This window comes from Rhipicephalus microplus, chromosome 4 (genome assembly GCF_043290135.1).
Source record: "Rhipicephalus microplus isolate Deutch F79 chromosome 4, USDA_Rmic, whole genome shotgun sequence".
Lineage (NCBI taxonomy): Eukaryota > Metazoa > Arthropoda > Arachnida > Ixodida > Ixodidae > Rhipicephalus > Rhipicephalus microplus.
Genome location: NC_134703.1, coordinates 156,551,084 through 156,566,352, shown reverse-complemented (window position 1 = coordinate 156,566,352; position 15,269 = coordinate 156,551,084). Strand labels below are relative to the sequence as shown.

Here is a 15,269-nt window from a genome sequence, read left to right as displayed (position 1 = left end):
CATTTTTGATCGCTTTTTTTCCCGCATGTTTCGCATGATGCAATTCAATCGCATCCTGGTGTTCAGTCTACTGAACATAAAGACATTGTTGCATTGCAAAGTACAGGTTACAAAAGCTACCGCATATTGCCACATATAAGTGGCAATGTACGGTAGCTTTTGACCTTGAAATTGGGAAAAAATTTGTAAGTAAGTTTAAAAATTGACTGCATTAAGAAAAAAAATTATTGCCAGCAAACTACAACTTTAAGCCTTCATGTGGCAGCTGTGATCGCCCACTTCACAAAAGCTTCGCGCCCCATGCTGTCTGGCAGCTCGTACCAAGCGTCGGACACCCACTGTGCCACAGTGCTCAAAGAAGCCCACCTCACATGCACTGTCAGCGTCTGGGGCTTGTCGTCCTGGTCTGTCCAGTCTTTGTAAAGTGCCGCCACCCACTCTTAATGACTTGTTGAGTGCCACGTCGAGTGGCTGTAGGGGTCAAGTCACCCGGTATTATCGCCAACTGGCAATCCGGGTCGACCGTGGTTCTCTTCACGCATTCAGTGATGTGCCCTCTGAACAAGTCCAGCACAAGCATGCTTTTGGGCCTGAGAAGACCACCTGGGCACCGGAGCCAGACGAGGCGAAACCATTCCAGCACACTCTCCTCTGTGAAAAACATAGTTTCCTAAAATTAACTAGAGGGGATTCTGGAGCTGCGATTGTTCAGCGACCATGGGAACAATGGGTAGTACACAGATTTGCCTAGTCTTCATACTTGCAGGGTGGGTGCACATTAAAGAACCCCAGGTGGTCTAAATTTCCGGAGCCCTCCACTACGGCGTCTCTCATAATCATATAGTGGTTTTGGGACGTTAAACCCCACATATCAATCAATTCATACTTGCAGGCGGCTAATCGTACTTGTGGCTTCATTTATTTCTGTGTTTCGGTTTAGTTTTGAAGAAAAGAACAAACCCCTTTGAACATCGTGACCTGACTTGAAATGGTAAGCCTAAAAAATAAGGTGGTGAAGCGACTATGTCGACTTAGGGCAGATAATAACCGTGGAGCCGAACCACGAGATAGAAATAACTAGAAGAATAAGAATGGGGTGGAGCACATTTGGCAAGCACTCTGAAGTTATGACAGGTAGATTGCCACTATCCCTCAAGAGGAAGGTATACAACAGCTGTATCTTGCCGGTACTTAGCTACGGAGCAGAAACCTGGAAACTTACAAAGAGGGTTCAGCGTAAATTGAGGACGACGCAGCGAGCAATGGAAATAAAAATGGTAGGTGTAACCTTAAGAGACAAGAAGAGAGCGGGGGCTAAGGATATCATAGTTGAAATCAAGAAAAGGAAATGGACATGGGCCCGGCATATAGCGTGTAGACAGAATAACCGCTGGTCATTAAGGGTAACTAACTGGATTCACAGAGAAGGCAATCGAGTTAGGGGGAGACAGAAGGTTAGGTGGGCAGATAAGATTAAGAAGTTTGGGGTATAAATTGGCAGCAGCAAGCATAGGACCGGGTTAACTGGCAGAACAAGAGAGAGGCCTTTGTCCTGCAGTGGACGTAGTCAGGCTGATGATGATGATGATTATGATGATGATGAAGCGTAACTGCTGAACATATACTGATTTTTGTTTCGTGAGAAAACGGCTTCAAGCCACACGAACACACACGAAGCCAAAGGCAGGCCAGAAGTACGAACATTAGACAAATATGTGTACTACCCATCATTCCCATGCTCGCTGATGCTCCGTGCGTTGCAGCTCTCTTGGACACTAGGGCCAGAGTTACCCCTAGTGTACATTAGGAAACTCTATGGTGAAAAAGCCTTTCTCATTGGCGTAAACAATGACTTTATGGGGAAATATCTAATTTCTCCTTGGGCATCATCTTCTGCTTAAAAACAATAAAAGGTGGCAGCTTGTGGCCGTTGACGGCGCAGCACAGCATTATCACAAAACAATTGTGCTCATTGCCGGTAGTCATCAGGTGCACTTGCCGCTCACCTTTCGCTGACACGGTCCGTTTGCTTGGCGTATCAAACCAGACAGGTGTTTAATTGGCGTTACCGATCTGGCTGAGCGTGTCGGCATGTTCCACCTTCCGTTCACTGACGAAGTTTAAGAAGGCTTTCTTTTTTCTTCGTCATATTCCTCCAGTGGCTTTCGACAAATAGTTGTGCGCTGCCTCAGGCTGAGCCCATGCCGATTCGTGAAATTAGTTACCCATTTCTTAGAAATTTTAAATTCATGCGGGTGATTTCCAATCCAATCGCAACATGTCGAGCGTTCACCTGAATGTCCTCGTAGGACACTCTCAGGCCTTTCTCTCGCTGTTTGCTACCAATTTGTCAACAGCTTCTTGGATGGCCGGTTATTTACCTTCTTTTGGTCCCCAGAACAATTTTCACGATCCGGCGCACGCAGATAGTTTGTTCCCTTGTTGTCGGCAGCATCGCACACATTTCTCTGAGAGGCCGAATTCGTGCTCTGGTTAAAGGTTGCTGAAGCCATTTTGATGCGGGATAGACCGAAGGGACCCAGAGAGCGTAAGCATGGCGTGAGCTTGCTAAGCCTGTGCGGAATGAACGCGCACTGCCCACAATTCACTCTAAAGCAGGTTGCGAACATATCCAAAGCCCGTGCCAGAGCCCATGTCGAAGCCGAAGCTGTTCGTCCCGCCTCCAAGAATGATGCGTGCAAGAGGATCTCTGGAGGCTGGATTCGCCGCGTTGGTCCACCGGATCGTCAAAGCACTTAGTACTATAATCACAAATTGGGTGAAATATATTAATTTTAATTCCTTTTGCTATATTACAAATTTATAGTAGGCGGATAGTAATATTAATAACCTTGGTAAACGATGGTTGCCTTGCGTTTCTTTTCTACCCCCCTCCCTCCTCGTCATGTAAAAAAAGATCTGTATACTATAAGCCTACCTCCTTAAACTTGGGGCTCAGATAAAAAAAAAATGCAGCTTATATGCGACAATAAACGGTACCCTTTTGCTTAATTGTTTCAAGAGGACATCATTCAGCTCGCACAATATAAATTATTGGAATTGCACGAAAAAAGCTTCTAAAATAATTTTGTATACTTAACCATACCATGCACACGCTTTTCCTCGTATATTACATCCGTATCCTAAAGCGCCCTCATAAAAAAACTTGAGGCTGTGGGAGGAAAAACATTTAAGGCGAGCTGCGAGTCGAAAAATCGCGTTTTTAGCGAAATTTCTCGTATTTCTGATTTTTATTGCATTGTAATCTTCAAACCTTCTTCTTTCATCTGTGAAAATTTCAAAACTAAATTCGAACCGCAAAATGCAAAAAAAATGTGTGTAAAGGCATCGCGGTGGCTCAACATTTCGTGAATTTGCGCCGATATTGGCCATCTTTGACTGCGCGCTGCTCCCCGTCGCAGTGCCGCCCGCCATCGCGATCGGTTGGGAAAGTTACGTCAGGCCTTCTTCTTACAGCTCCAACAACCGCCAGTTTCATACGTGGGCAAAAAAATATAAAAAACGACGCCTTTTTATCACGTGGTTTGAGCGGTTTGAAACGCGCGGCACCCTAAGCCGCATCGCTATTGGCTACTGAGTCATTGTCAGCTGTGTTGGTGGCGGCCATCGGCATTTGGTCCGTCTGCTTTTCTGCGCGTCTACGCATATTTCCGCGATGACAAGCCCGAAAAAGTGCAACGTGAGACCCCAGAAGTTTCGAACGAAGCACAAGTTCAAGGAAGGCGGCGTAAAGCGCCCCGAACGACGGCGACGAACGAGAACGCGCCTACGTGTGCTAGGCCTGACGGCGGCATCGACGAGTGCGCAAGCGACAGTGGCTGCGATGAAGGGATTGACGCTGCGCTTTCTTTCGTCAGTGCTTCGGAAAAGAAGCTCGGCTTCTTCGAAAAAGACGAAAGACAGCGCGATGAGGTTTGTGCAACGACAGTTTTGTGCGACACCCTCTTGCTGACGGCACTTGTGGCAGGTGCGGCATGCCCTGCTTGCGGTATTCAAAAACTTGTCGTTTGGGAGCCGGCAGAAATGCGCAAGGGACTTTCGTCGCTCCTCGAACTTCATTGCGAAAACAGCGAATGCTCAGCGACTGTTCTTTCGTGCTCCTATACGTCGCTGCGTGTTACGGCGGACGGCAGCAGCCGAGTAAGCCAACGGTACTACAGTGGGAGCTCTCTAGATAGTTTCGCTGTAAATGTGAAGGTGGTGGTGGCTGCACGCGCTGTCAGCATTGGGCATGAGCAATTGCCGAGATTTCGCTCCATTATTGGACTTCCAAAGCCAATGCACCACCGAGGATTTTTTTCGATAGCAAAGAAGGTGCACACCGCTGCCATGGCAGCTGTGAGTGAAAACTTGCGCCGATCCAGAGAGTTTACAAAAGAAGTAGCAAGCGAAACTGATGTGGCTGTTATGTTCAACGGCACTTGGCAGAAGAGGGGCCACAAAAGCCACAACGGGATTGGCGCAGTTATCTCCTTAGATACTGGCCTCTGCTTAGACTTTGAGGTCATATCAAATTACTGCCTGACATGCAGTAGGCACAAGGATATGGGCCCAGACGAGGAAGTGTGGCAGGCATTCCATGGCCCAGTCTGTGAAAAAAATGCAGACTGTTCCTCCTATGCCATGGAAACGGAGGCTGCAATGCGCATTTGGCAGAGAACATTGACTTATGACACCCCACTGCATTTCATGACATTCTTGAGTGACGGTGACAGCAAAGCATATAGTGCAGTTGCAGAGTCAAAAGTCTATGGTGCTGTCAATATAGAAAAAGAAGACTGCACTAATCATGTGGCCAAGAGACTTGGCACCGCGCTACGGAAGCTGCATGTGCCATTACCACGAGGGCAGAAAATGAAAGAGCCAGTCATTCAGAAGCTCCAAACATACTATCAGATTGCCATAACAAGCAACAGGGGGAGTGTACGGGATATGTACACTGCAGTATGGGCTTCGTACTTCCACTCATTCGCTACTGACAATGCTGGCAGCCACAAGTTTTGCCCTGCAGGAACAGAGTCGTGGTGCAAACATCAACGCGCTGAAGCACTTGGTGAACCTGCACCACGCCACACACCTCTCCTGACAAAAGCACAGGGATTGGCTGTTTTGCCCATTTATAAGCGGCTAACGGATGAGAAGCTCCTTGCTCGATGCATCAAAGGGAAAACCCAGAACGCATCGGAATCCCTGAACAGCAAAGTTTGGCTACTTTGCCCCAAGACTAAGTTTGTCTCCCGAACGGTTGTCGAGACTGCCGCAGCTATGGCAATCCTGTGGTTCAACAAGGGTCATGCTACTTTCGAGCACATCCTGGAAGACCTTAACATACTGCCATCTAGAGATCTAGTTACTTTCAGTGATTCCCGCGATGCGAAGCGCATCAAGAGAATGTCCGAGCGTCTGACAGCAGAAGCAAGGGCCCACCGTCGTCGTGGAGTGAAAAGGGCACGGCTAGAAGAGAGTGCTCGCAAGGACCGTGAGGGCACAACCTATGCTGCAGGACAGTTCTAGTAACTTGCAGTGCTTTTCAAAGTTCTGTTGAACATTATGGCCAAAGATTATGCATTTCTAACAACTCTGTGACAAAAAAAAAAGGTTTCAAACTTTCAAATGCGTTTTTCTCCTTTTGCAGTTTTGTGTGATCTGTGCTTCTTATACACGCTAGTTCGTATACTTAGAATTGTCATACCTCTATGAAATTTTGCACATAGCATGATGAAGGCCCATAGAGTGCAAGTATCTATTCAGATTGTCAGTGCTGCTTGATTATGTTTTTCAAAAATTACATAACATTGAAAGCCCTTGGCAACTAGAGCCATAGTAAATTTTTCTATTTTATTATTGTATTTCACCTTTTTACACACAAAATTTATATAGTTTTTTGCACTCTACAGTTCCAAAGGATCATAGTCAGCTATATCTGCATGCTTTATCTCAAATTTTTATAGGTCAGAATTGTTGCATAACAATGGCCATAATTTTGCAGTATCTGACCTGCTGAAAGAAAACCAAGCAATCTACATGAAAATAAATGACATATTTGAAAAGAGGAGAAAAAATTCTATTAGCATGCCAATTTGTGTTAAATTCAGACTCTTATTAAAGAAAATCGTTTTTCCAGTAGCATCTCCCCTTAAAATTAAGTGCTCGCCTCTTACAGAAGCTGCAAAAATGCTTTCGGTTGCGATTATATCTCTGGTCGCTTTTCGGCATGGCCTTTTTTGGTATGTCCAAAACTGGTCGCTGGGTTGGAAAGGTATATACTACAGTAGACTTTCATTAAACGGATCCTGAAGGGACCCAAAGAATGCGTTCCAACGAACAGGAGTTCAATTTACTGAGGCATGAACAAGGCTGCAGAATACAGGTACAAAACCAATCTTGTCATAAGCACTTCTTCCAATTAAGCAGCACTTTTGTTCAACTGATTTCCGTTTACTGAGAGTCTACTGTGTATGAATTTTATTTGAAATTTTTCGACCAAAATTATTCGACCAAACTTATTCGACTGTTCTCTTTGAATTCTCTTCGAATCTAAAATTCACTTTTTGCATAAGCCTAGTATTACAATCATAATGAATTTATGGATGTAACAAAGTATTTTCATAGCTGATGTGATTTCGTTATAATGAGGATGTAGTGTATTTTTTTGCCTAGCTGGACAGGCCAGGTTCCCCTAAAAGATTATGTAGTAAAGACAAGGTGTCTCAAGGGGGAGGCTACCATCGGATACCAACTTTTTTGTTTATTGAGATATCTTAATGAAATTTTCAGGATAGACTTATAGCAAACGCATTAGAAGAACTAAAAAATTTCATCAAGTTATGTTCACTGGTTTTCAAGCTACAGCAGAATATCAGGGTAGTGCACATGGTTCTCTTATTCCAGGCCTGGAGAACTTTCAAAAGGTGCTGGAACTGTGAAATTAATTATGATGATTCCCAGATTGATACTCCAGGGGGTAACAGAGCCCTTTTGTTGAATTTGCTTGCTGAAAAGTTTTAGCAGACCATCAAACTTTGTGTTCGTGATTAGGATATTATCAATCAAATTTTGATTAAATATAATAAATAACACACACAATATATTGAAAAAATGGGCTTGTCACCCCCTCAGAAATTTATTCATGTACATAATAAAAAAAGACTTATGGAAATCCAATGAGTGGTTCCAGAGATATGGGTGGAATAAGCAGCCTCACTAGCCAAAAAAGTCATTTTGAGAAAACGACGTTTGAAAGTTTTGAGCACATAGGCAGTTCTAAAATGAACCTGCAGCGTAACTGGAGGTGTCCTTTGACACTCTCTTTCTTTGCCGCCTTTTCATCTTCTCTAGGGATCGCTTCTTAGCCTTTTTCAAGCGCAGAGAATCTTTCTCAACTGCCCGTTGAATGGCCAGGTGGCCAGGTGTTAGCCCCACTGATGAAGCTAGCTCTTGGGTGGCCCTGTAGCAGCCAGCATTGTATCTTAGCACTGCATCATGCAGTGCTGTCCCTACAGCAATCAGTGACGCATGCTGCTCTTTGGGCATGAGGGACCACAGCACAGAGTGAAAGGACTCTGATGCATTCTGCGTTTTTGCTCCCAGGCAGCGTTGCAGAAGAGAAGCCTGTGAGAGCCTCTCATTAATGGGTAGAAGTGCATCTACAACATAGCGTGGCAGCTTGTACGAATGCATCGGAGGTGGAACACCGGTAATCTTGCACAATGCATAGAAATTTTCTATGCATTGTGTCTGCGGTTCCCTGAATTTCTTCAGGTGCTTCTGAAAGGTCTTGTGATGGAGGCCACGATGAGACACGTTCATCGCTGCCCAAAAGTCGTTGAGAGCTGTTTGTCCCTTGCCTATTTGTTTTGTTGCCATAATGGCTCTTACATTCACATCAAAGGCCTTTGTGTCATCCTGACGAGAGGAACTCCATGAGCTTGAAACTACTCCACAATGCAAGCATACTAGCTCAAGCTTTGCAGCAAGTCCAAGTTGGGTGCCTCCTCGTACCTTCATCCCAATCGCGGTGCACCGGTGGCATGGGGTCCGAGATAGCAGGTCGTCTAGGGCATCCATTTGCACAAGGAAAAATTTTTCGCCTTCACTTGTAGCGGTGGCAGCTTCATGATCGCGCTCCATTGCCTGAAATTTCCGCTCCGTCGCTGGCATAGCGCCAAGTTCTCTTTGCACAGCAGCGCGTTGTTGATCCGCCGCCTCTTTCTCCTCGCACGTCAGGAAACTTGTTCGCAAATGCACAGTTGACGACGCGATCGCACTTGAGGCCGATGAAAGAGAAGATGCGGAAGCCACTGTGGATGAGCACGAGACACCAGGCGCACTTGTAACGACAAATTCTTGCACCAGCGGAGCAGGAGTCCCGTTGCTAGGCGCGTCGATGCGACCACTCTCTTGCGTATATGAAGCAGAAGCTGCCCCACAGGTACCGTCGGCGCGATCACCGTCGGCGCACGTGCGAGCGGAGAGCCTCGCCGCGCGGACAAGCTTCATAGCTCGCTTCCTTGCACCGAACGATTGTAGCGTCTTCTTTTTCGTTGGGCGCATCGTGAGCGAACACAACAACGGTCTCGTATAGACGGTTGAAAATCGTCTCGTAAAGACGGTTGAAAATCGTTTCGAAGACAGTTGAAACGTGGAGAGTATGCGAACGGCTGCAACGATACACGGAAGCGAGCGGAACACAAAGACGCTGGACGGAGGAGCAGCAGACGAGCGGCCGCATCGGCCGCATTATGCGCTAGAGCGCTACGTCATCGCGCGCAGCAGCCAATGGCAGTCGCGGGCTCCCCCGCGTCCTTGGGGAGCGCGCGCTTCGCCCAATCCCAGCTGCGCGCCTCAGCCGCGGGAAACTTGAAAGCTCTCGCGAGCACTCCAATCATGAGCGGCTTGCTCCTCTCCTGCGGTGCCGCCGGCGACGCAGGTGGCGGGGAAAGAAAGAGCAAGAATTCACAAACAAAACAACACCAAAATGGCGGCGCTCCGTCGAGCGGTCGAAAAACTGCGATCACGCCAAGTTGGGGTATTTTGAGCGCTCGCACGCCGCTCGAGGGCCACCGCGGCATGTTCTAAACTTTATTTCAAATGGTTTCGCGACGAATTAGACGTTGATATTTACAGAAAAGGTAGTTTATGACACATACTGCCCGAATATGTGGTTTGCCAAAAATCGACTTTTTCGCGATTTTTCGGTTTTCAAAGGCCGCGTCCCCCCTTAAGCGTTTTTAAAGTGAAAGGACATTCCTTTCTGGAAATGGAGTCCACAGTTTAAAAGAAGGTCATTGCGGACATGTGAAACACATATTATCAGATCCCATTCTTCATATACTGGACTTCTCTTTGTTTTTGCGTTGAATTTGAGCATGTCGCACTATGCTATGGGTGCGATTCTTTATTGGCAGTTGTCGCTGACATCTCATCTCCAGAACTACCTCGTAATTGTATACCACAGCTGTACGTCCAAACCAGCTGAAGTAAATTGTGCTGCTAGAGAAAAAGAAGCCTTTGCTATTCCAAAAGCTGTACAGTATTCTCGTTTCTCAGATGGAGTGAGACTCACATTATTTATCAGTCGTCAAGCTTATGCTCCTTTCCAAAACATGGCAAAATCAAAGAATGGAATTGTGGAATTGCTGGATGGGTCAACTACCTTGTATAAGACTTCAAAGTACAGTTGAACCTTCCTATAACAATCTTGAATATAGTGATCTTTAGGGTATAATGGTCATAATTCAGTGCACTTACAATTTTACTATGTTATCTATTGAAACAGAATCCAGGTATAATATTTTCCAGTGTCCCTTATTTCCAAGTTCCCATAAAGAACTAGTCAGCAGTATTCCTTTGCATTTGGTCACCACTGCTTGTAATGCATGCAGGAAATTAAATGAATGGACAACCTTTCTAGACACTCTCTTTCCGTATTGTTGGCTGGCTCACTGACTCTTGCATTGTGTGCATGCACCAGGTGGAGCCTGCAAGATATCGCAGCAGATCCGGAGAAGGCGTCGCGAGAGCTGGAGGAGGAAGAGGCCCAGAAAGAGCAGCTCACCGAGGCCGATGACCAGGGAGCCCTGGACTACAAACGCGCCATGGACGACTGGAAGGACGGTGAGCCTCCTGCATTCTCTCTCAGTCCGCAAAGCTTCGTGCTGGGAGAAACATCATGCAGTGTGAAATTCAATTGACTGGGGACACAGAGCTAACTCCAACAATCTTCGAATTGTTTCTTTTTCTTTTTTATTTAACTGTGTGAATGGTAGACAACATGCCCAATCAGTTGTCGTGATTTAGATTGAGCAATTCAACCTACATTGAGGGTTTTAGAAGAACTTGCTGTGCTACTATGTGCATGTCTCTGATGGGCATGGTTGGACACTCAGTTAAATGAAATGAGCTATCATTGTGTGACAGTTATATTGCTTTGTATTGTGTGGAAAGCGAATTTTTTCGCTGCTTTTCTTGACAGGAAGTAGGTTGTCATGCATGCTCTCCTCCTTTCTTACCCCATCCACCTTTCCATTCCTTGGAGACATCTCAATCACAGTGTTTCTCACAATACTACCTAGAAGGAAATATGGCGGCATCGTCTGTGCAAATTTTTGAAGGGGCGCTTTTGGCACTCTGTGAATGACAGTATGCCGGACGTACTGGTATGCGTGTGAGGCTCGTGTTGAGCGAGGCTTCGGCTCAACAGCGCGGGTACTACTGTGCCAATAAAGCTTGTCAGAAACTAAAGTTTTATATGTAGATTTCAACCAGGCGTTTTATGTTCTAAAATATCAGTCCACTCACCTTTAGGGCATAACCAAAGTGCGAAAGAAACAGACTAGCAGTGGCAGAGTGAACACTGGCTTCGTCGTCTGCCTTCCAATTTTAGCCGCTCTATGTTGCTTTTTATGCTTTGTAAAATTTTACTTGAACGCAGAACTTTCCACTGTTAAATAAAATTCATTTCTGTGCAGTGATAAAAATTAAAGTTAAATCTCGGTATAACGAACTTCAGGGGGCCGTGGCAATTCGTTTGTTATTTTGAAAGGTCATTAGAGTGAAAGTTAAATTAACCATACTTATTTTCCACCGACTAAAACGACTCACCTTAACAATGGGTCCTTGAACTCTTTTTTCACGAGAAAGAACAAATGAACAAGTGAACACCAAAAAATGCACGTTTCAAAGAAGTCTGTGACTTTTTTTTATTTGCAGCACAAACTTTCCAGCGCAAAGGCCTCCAGCTCATCCACATTATTTTGGTGCGATTCGGGTCTTTGGTCACAACAGCCTGCTTTTTGCTTTCCGGTTGTCGAAGAATATCCATTTTCTCGCTTAGCAAAAACTGCTTCCGCTTCTTCATTCCAAGCAGAGATGAACTCATTTGTAGTGGCACCGCAGCGCGAATGCTGACTTGCTTTGTAGACGCGATAAGCAATCACCAAAAAGAGATAAACAGGACTGACAAACAAGACCACCTAAAGCACATGTAGAAGTGACAAAGATAGCGAAAACCCTAAGCATCGTGGCTGTCATCGCCTCTTCTGAAAACAAAAAAAGTGCTACAAAATAAAACTTCTCATGTTTCGTTTTCTGCTCCTCTCGCTGGTCAGGTTTTCATGCCCATGCTTCCCGTTTCGCAACTCCCACTCTGCTAGAGTGCTCTAGAACACTGTAACTCTGCCTCGCTGACCTTGCCCTCCCGTGTTGCCCTCGCCTCTGTGCTTGCAAATATGCAGCGTCGGCGTTTCAACAAAAACAAAGAAAAAAAAGTCGCTCTTTTGGTTCTTTTTTCCCCTCCTCACCGTCGCGTGTTTTCCAAAAAGCAAGGCGATCGTTCGCTTTGTCGTATGCTTGCGTACCGCTCCGATGATCGCGATACATTTCAGAACATGAGTTCGTAGTACTGAGGCATTGATAATATAACTATAATGCGGAACTAAATTACCCTTCGTTATTCTGAAAAGTTCAGTATTCTGAAGTATGTAGTAGTGAAATAATTTTATATTGAAACTATTAGCAGTTGGTGCGGGATTTTTGAAAGTTCATTAATCTAAAAAGTTCTTTGATGTGGGGTTAGTTCTACCGAGATTTCACTGTAAATAGCTTACTACGTGCTCTTTCCAGAAGTAGTCCATCATTTCAACGCAATAAATTCTTTGAAACCCCATGCGTTTTCGAGGTGTCCGGGCTCTACACGAACTAAACAAATCTGATTCAAGTTTGAAGCTCACATATCTCAGCATTCCCATGCATCCAACTGATCGCTGCACTAGTTTTCCCTCTAAGTGGGTGTGGGAAACTCTATGCTCTGAACAATGCAGGTATATGGAGCTACGAAATGAATGAAAATAGTTGTTAGTTTACACTCTTTCTGTACGCATCATTTTTTGCAGTGTTCATCCAACTGTGTGTGCATTCATCATAATCATAGCTTTTGTCTGCAGTGAGAGGTTACCTTGCTTGTGAACTTCTTCGCTGATTGGTTGGGGCTAAACTATGTGTTCCATGGTTGTGTGCTGCCATGCACAATATTGCGGAGGCCACGCTCTGTGCTGGTTTGATTGACCTTTGTATGACCTGTACCAACTGTGCTGCCCTTACTTATTCGTTTGAAATCAATGCGAAGAAGCCAATGTGATTGTTCATGTGAGTGGCATTAAATAAACAATACCACATCCCAAATTCACTTGAAGATGAACACTAAGTGAGGTGCGTTTTGATCTGTAGTATGCGCATGTAATACTTAAATGTGTGATAATTAGAGGTGCAGAAGTATTACAGCTTTTCAGCAGGAGTTTAAAGTGAAAAAGAGAAGCCATATTCTTGTGTGTGGTATAAACTCTCAAATTACAAAGAATGAAGGCACTTTTCTCTCCTAGCATTTCTATGCTTTTCAGTGCAATTCATGGCACCAGCAGTGTTCACATGACATCGTGATGAAATAGGCTCTGGATTTCTCCATATAGTACAAAGAGATGTCAGTTGTGAATAGCCTCCATGCCCACTTTGCTATGCTGTCACACATTCTAGCTTGTCTTGTATGACTATTGTGTGCAATCAACATTTTAACCTATTTAATTTTGTTTTGGATGTCAAGACTCTGCAAGCTGAGACGACAGTTGGTAGCCAAAAAGCATAAAATACTGATAGGCTGAATGCCTAGTGCTGACATTGCCAACGTGTTCAATGAAGAAATTATTCACAAGGAGGAAGATTGTGCCTGTAGGAAGGGTAGTGCCACTCTCTTCTTTGAAATCGGTGTGATCATGGCCCTTGAACGATAGCTTTTTATAATAGGTCTAGTTTGTGGCATACTTGGGATTTAGCGTGGTTATGCCCTTTGTTATCTTCTTAGAGTGGACAGTCCCTCTTCGTGACATTTACGCATTATTGCTAACGTAGCAATAAAGTGTTGTTTTGTTAACCAAGCCTGTTGCTTTATTCGTCTGAACCCGTGTAGCTGCGATGACTAGAGCTATGGAAAAGGGACGTTAACATCAAGCACATGCTTGTTGCGTTCTCTCAAAGACAAAGGGACTGGGATGCCTACATTCCAGAGATGAGTTTTACATTGAGATCGACTGTGAACTGATGAACTGGGTATGCGCCTTCTTTTCTGAACCTGGGAAGAGAACTGCCGAATCCGATGGAGACCGTCCTTGCGAATTGCAGTCAAGTGCCAGTGGTGACATCAGCACGCACTGAATACGCAATACAGCTGCGTGAGAAGCTAGCTGAACCTTTATGTAAAGTACGGTGTAATCGGCACTGCTAGGGCACAGCAGAAGGCACAGTACAACCGCACGCATCGAAACCTACACTACGAAGTGGGTGATCTGGTGCTGCGGCACCATCATGTTCTCAGCGATGCTAGCAAACAGTTCGCAGCCTCACTGGCACCGAAATGGTTTAGGCTGTACCGAGAACGAGAAAAGGTTTCCTTGCTTGTTTATCGGTTCGCGAACATGAAAGGCAAACCGAGAGATGAACCGGTGCACGTATGTGACTTGAAACACTACATGTCACGGGAGAAGCATGAGGACTAAGGCCAGTCTCCCTTCAGGTCACAGGCGGTGGGTGAGAATGCTCGACACCGAGTGAGGAACCCCGTACTGCGTTACTTCCTGCGTAACAGGCGGAGACAACTCTGCATGGCAGGCCGCGTTTGATATGTTCAACGGGAGGTGCAAGGGTTCATGCGAAACACGTGTGCGAGTGTTAACCTTTTCTTTTTTCTGTGTTGACGTTCACTGAGCAAATGGATAGTTGAAAAGGAAAGAGATGCCACTTCGATGGTTCAGAGAGGAGACCACTTTCAGCCTAATTACCCCCTAACACCCTCCATGTCAGTGTCGCGGCCCCACCCCAACCAATCAACGCCACTTCCACGCCACCTCATCGCCCTCATCACCGGGCTTTTACGTAAGAAGCACCCGGTGACCAACCGCCATCCTAGCCAAGAGAGCCAGCTGACTCGGAGCCACTGTCACAAGGACGAGCCTACCTAGACGATGCATGGTTGTCTGGGTACCCTTATGGCCTCTGCTATCTCGAGGCTATGGCGCAGCATGCCGATAATCAAATTCCTGAGTCGCCACACTGGAGGAGCTTTTGCCAATGCGCAAGTTTTGTTGCTGGTGTGTGCATGCTTGCCATAAACATGGGTATACAGCAGGTGTTTTTGTTTCTCGTATAGCTTCATTTCATTGAGGCTGTTTGATTCAGAAACAATATTCCTGTACCCATTTGTATAATCTTATAGAAAATCTTTTCCTTTTTTTTTCTAGAAAATCGAAGAGGAAGTGGCAACAGAAAAAACATGGGCTGAAGATCAAGAACAACCCTTCTCTCTTACTTGACGAGATTCCCAGTGATCCAGTGGGCATTGTGTATTTAGTCAGCTGGCCTCGTGTAGCATTGTGTTTTAAAACAAGCCATCTATTCGAGGCTATTTTGTGCTTACAATGAGTGTGTTATTAAATGATGTTTTAATTTTTTGCTGTGCTTTGAGTTTGAATATGATACCAAGGGAGCCATGGGACACTCCTCGAAGTGTACTCTAACTAGTTTGAACCTACACTCGCATGAGGAGATCTGCATTATATTTAGTTTGCAGTAATAAGGAAGCTACACTCGCATTTAGTCAATGGCATCTACCATTTCAGTTTTTATCGAGAAATCATATAGTCCTTGCTGTGCTACTTGTAATGCGTTCTATAATCAATATTTATAGTTCTGTGATACAGTAG

The 15,269-nt window shown here is 45.2% G+C and overlaps 1 protein-coding gene across 1 annotated transcript in view; it reads left to right on the top strand.

Annotated features, from left to right (window-relative positions):
• Tap42 (immunoglobulin binding protein Tap42) overlaps positions 1-15,018 on the top strand; it is a 98,432-nt gene extending 83,414 nt beyond the window's left edge. The window contains exons 9-10 of the mRNA XM_037423543.2: positions 9,995-10,137; positions 14,808-15,018. Coding sequence (XP_037279440.2) covers positions 9,995-10,137; positions 14,808-14,848 — 184 coding nt within the window. The 3' untranslated portion in view covers positions 14,849-15,018. The remainder of the gene's footprint in view (positions 1-9,994; positions 10,138-14,807) is intronic.
• The last annotated feature ends 251 nt before the right edge of the window (positions 15,019-15,269 follow it).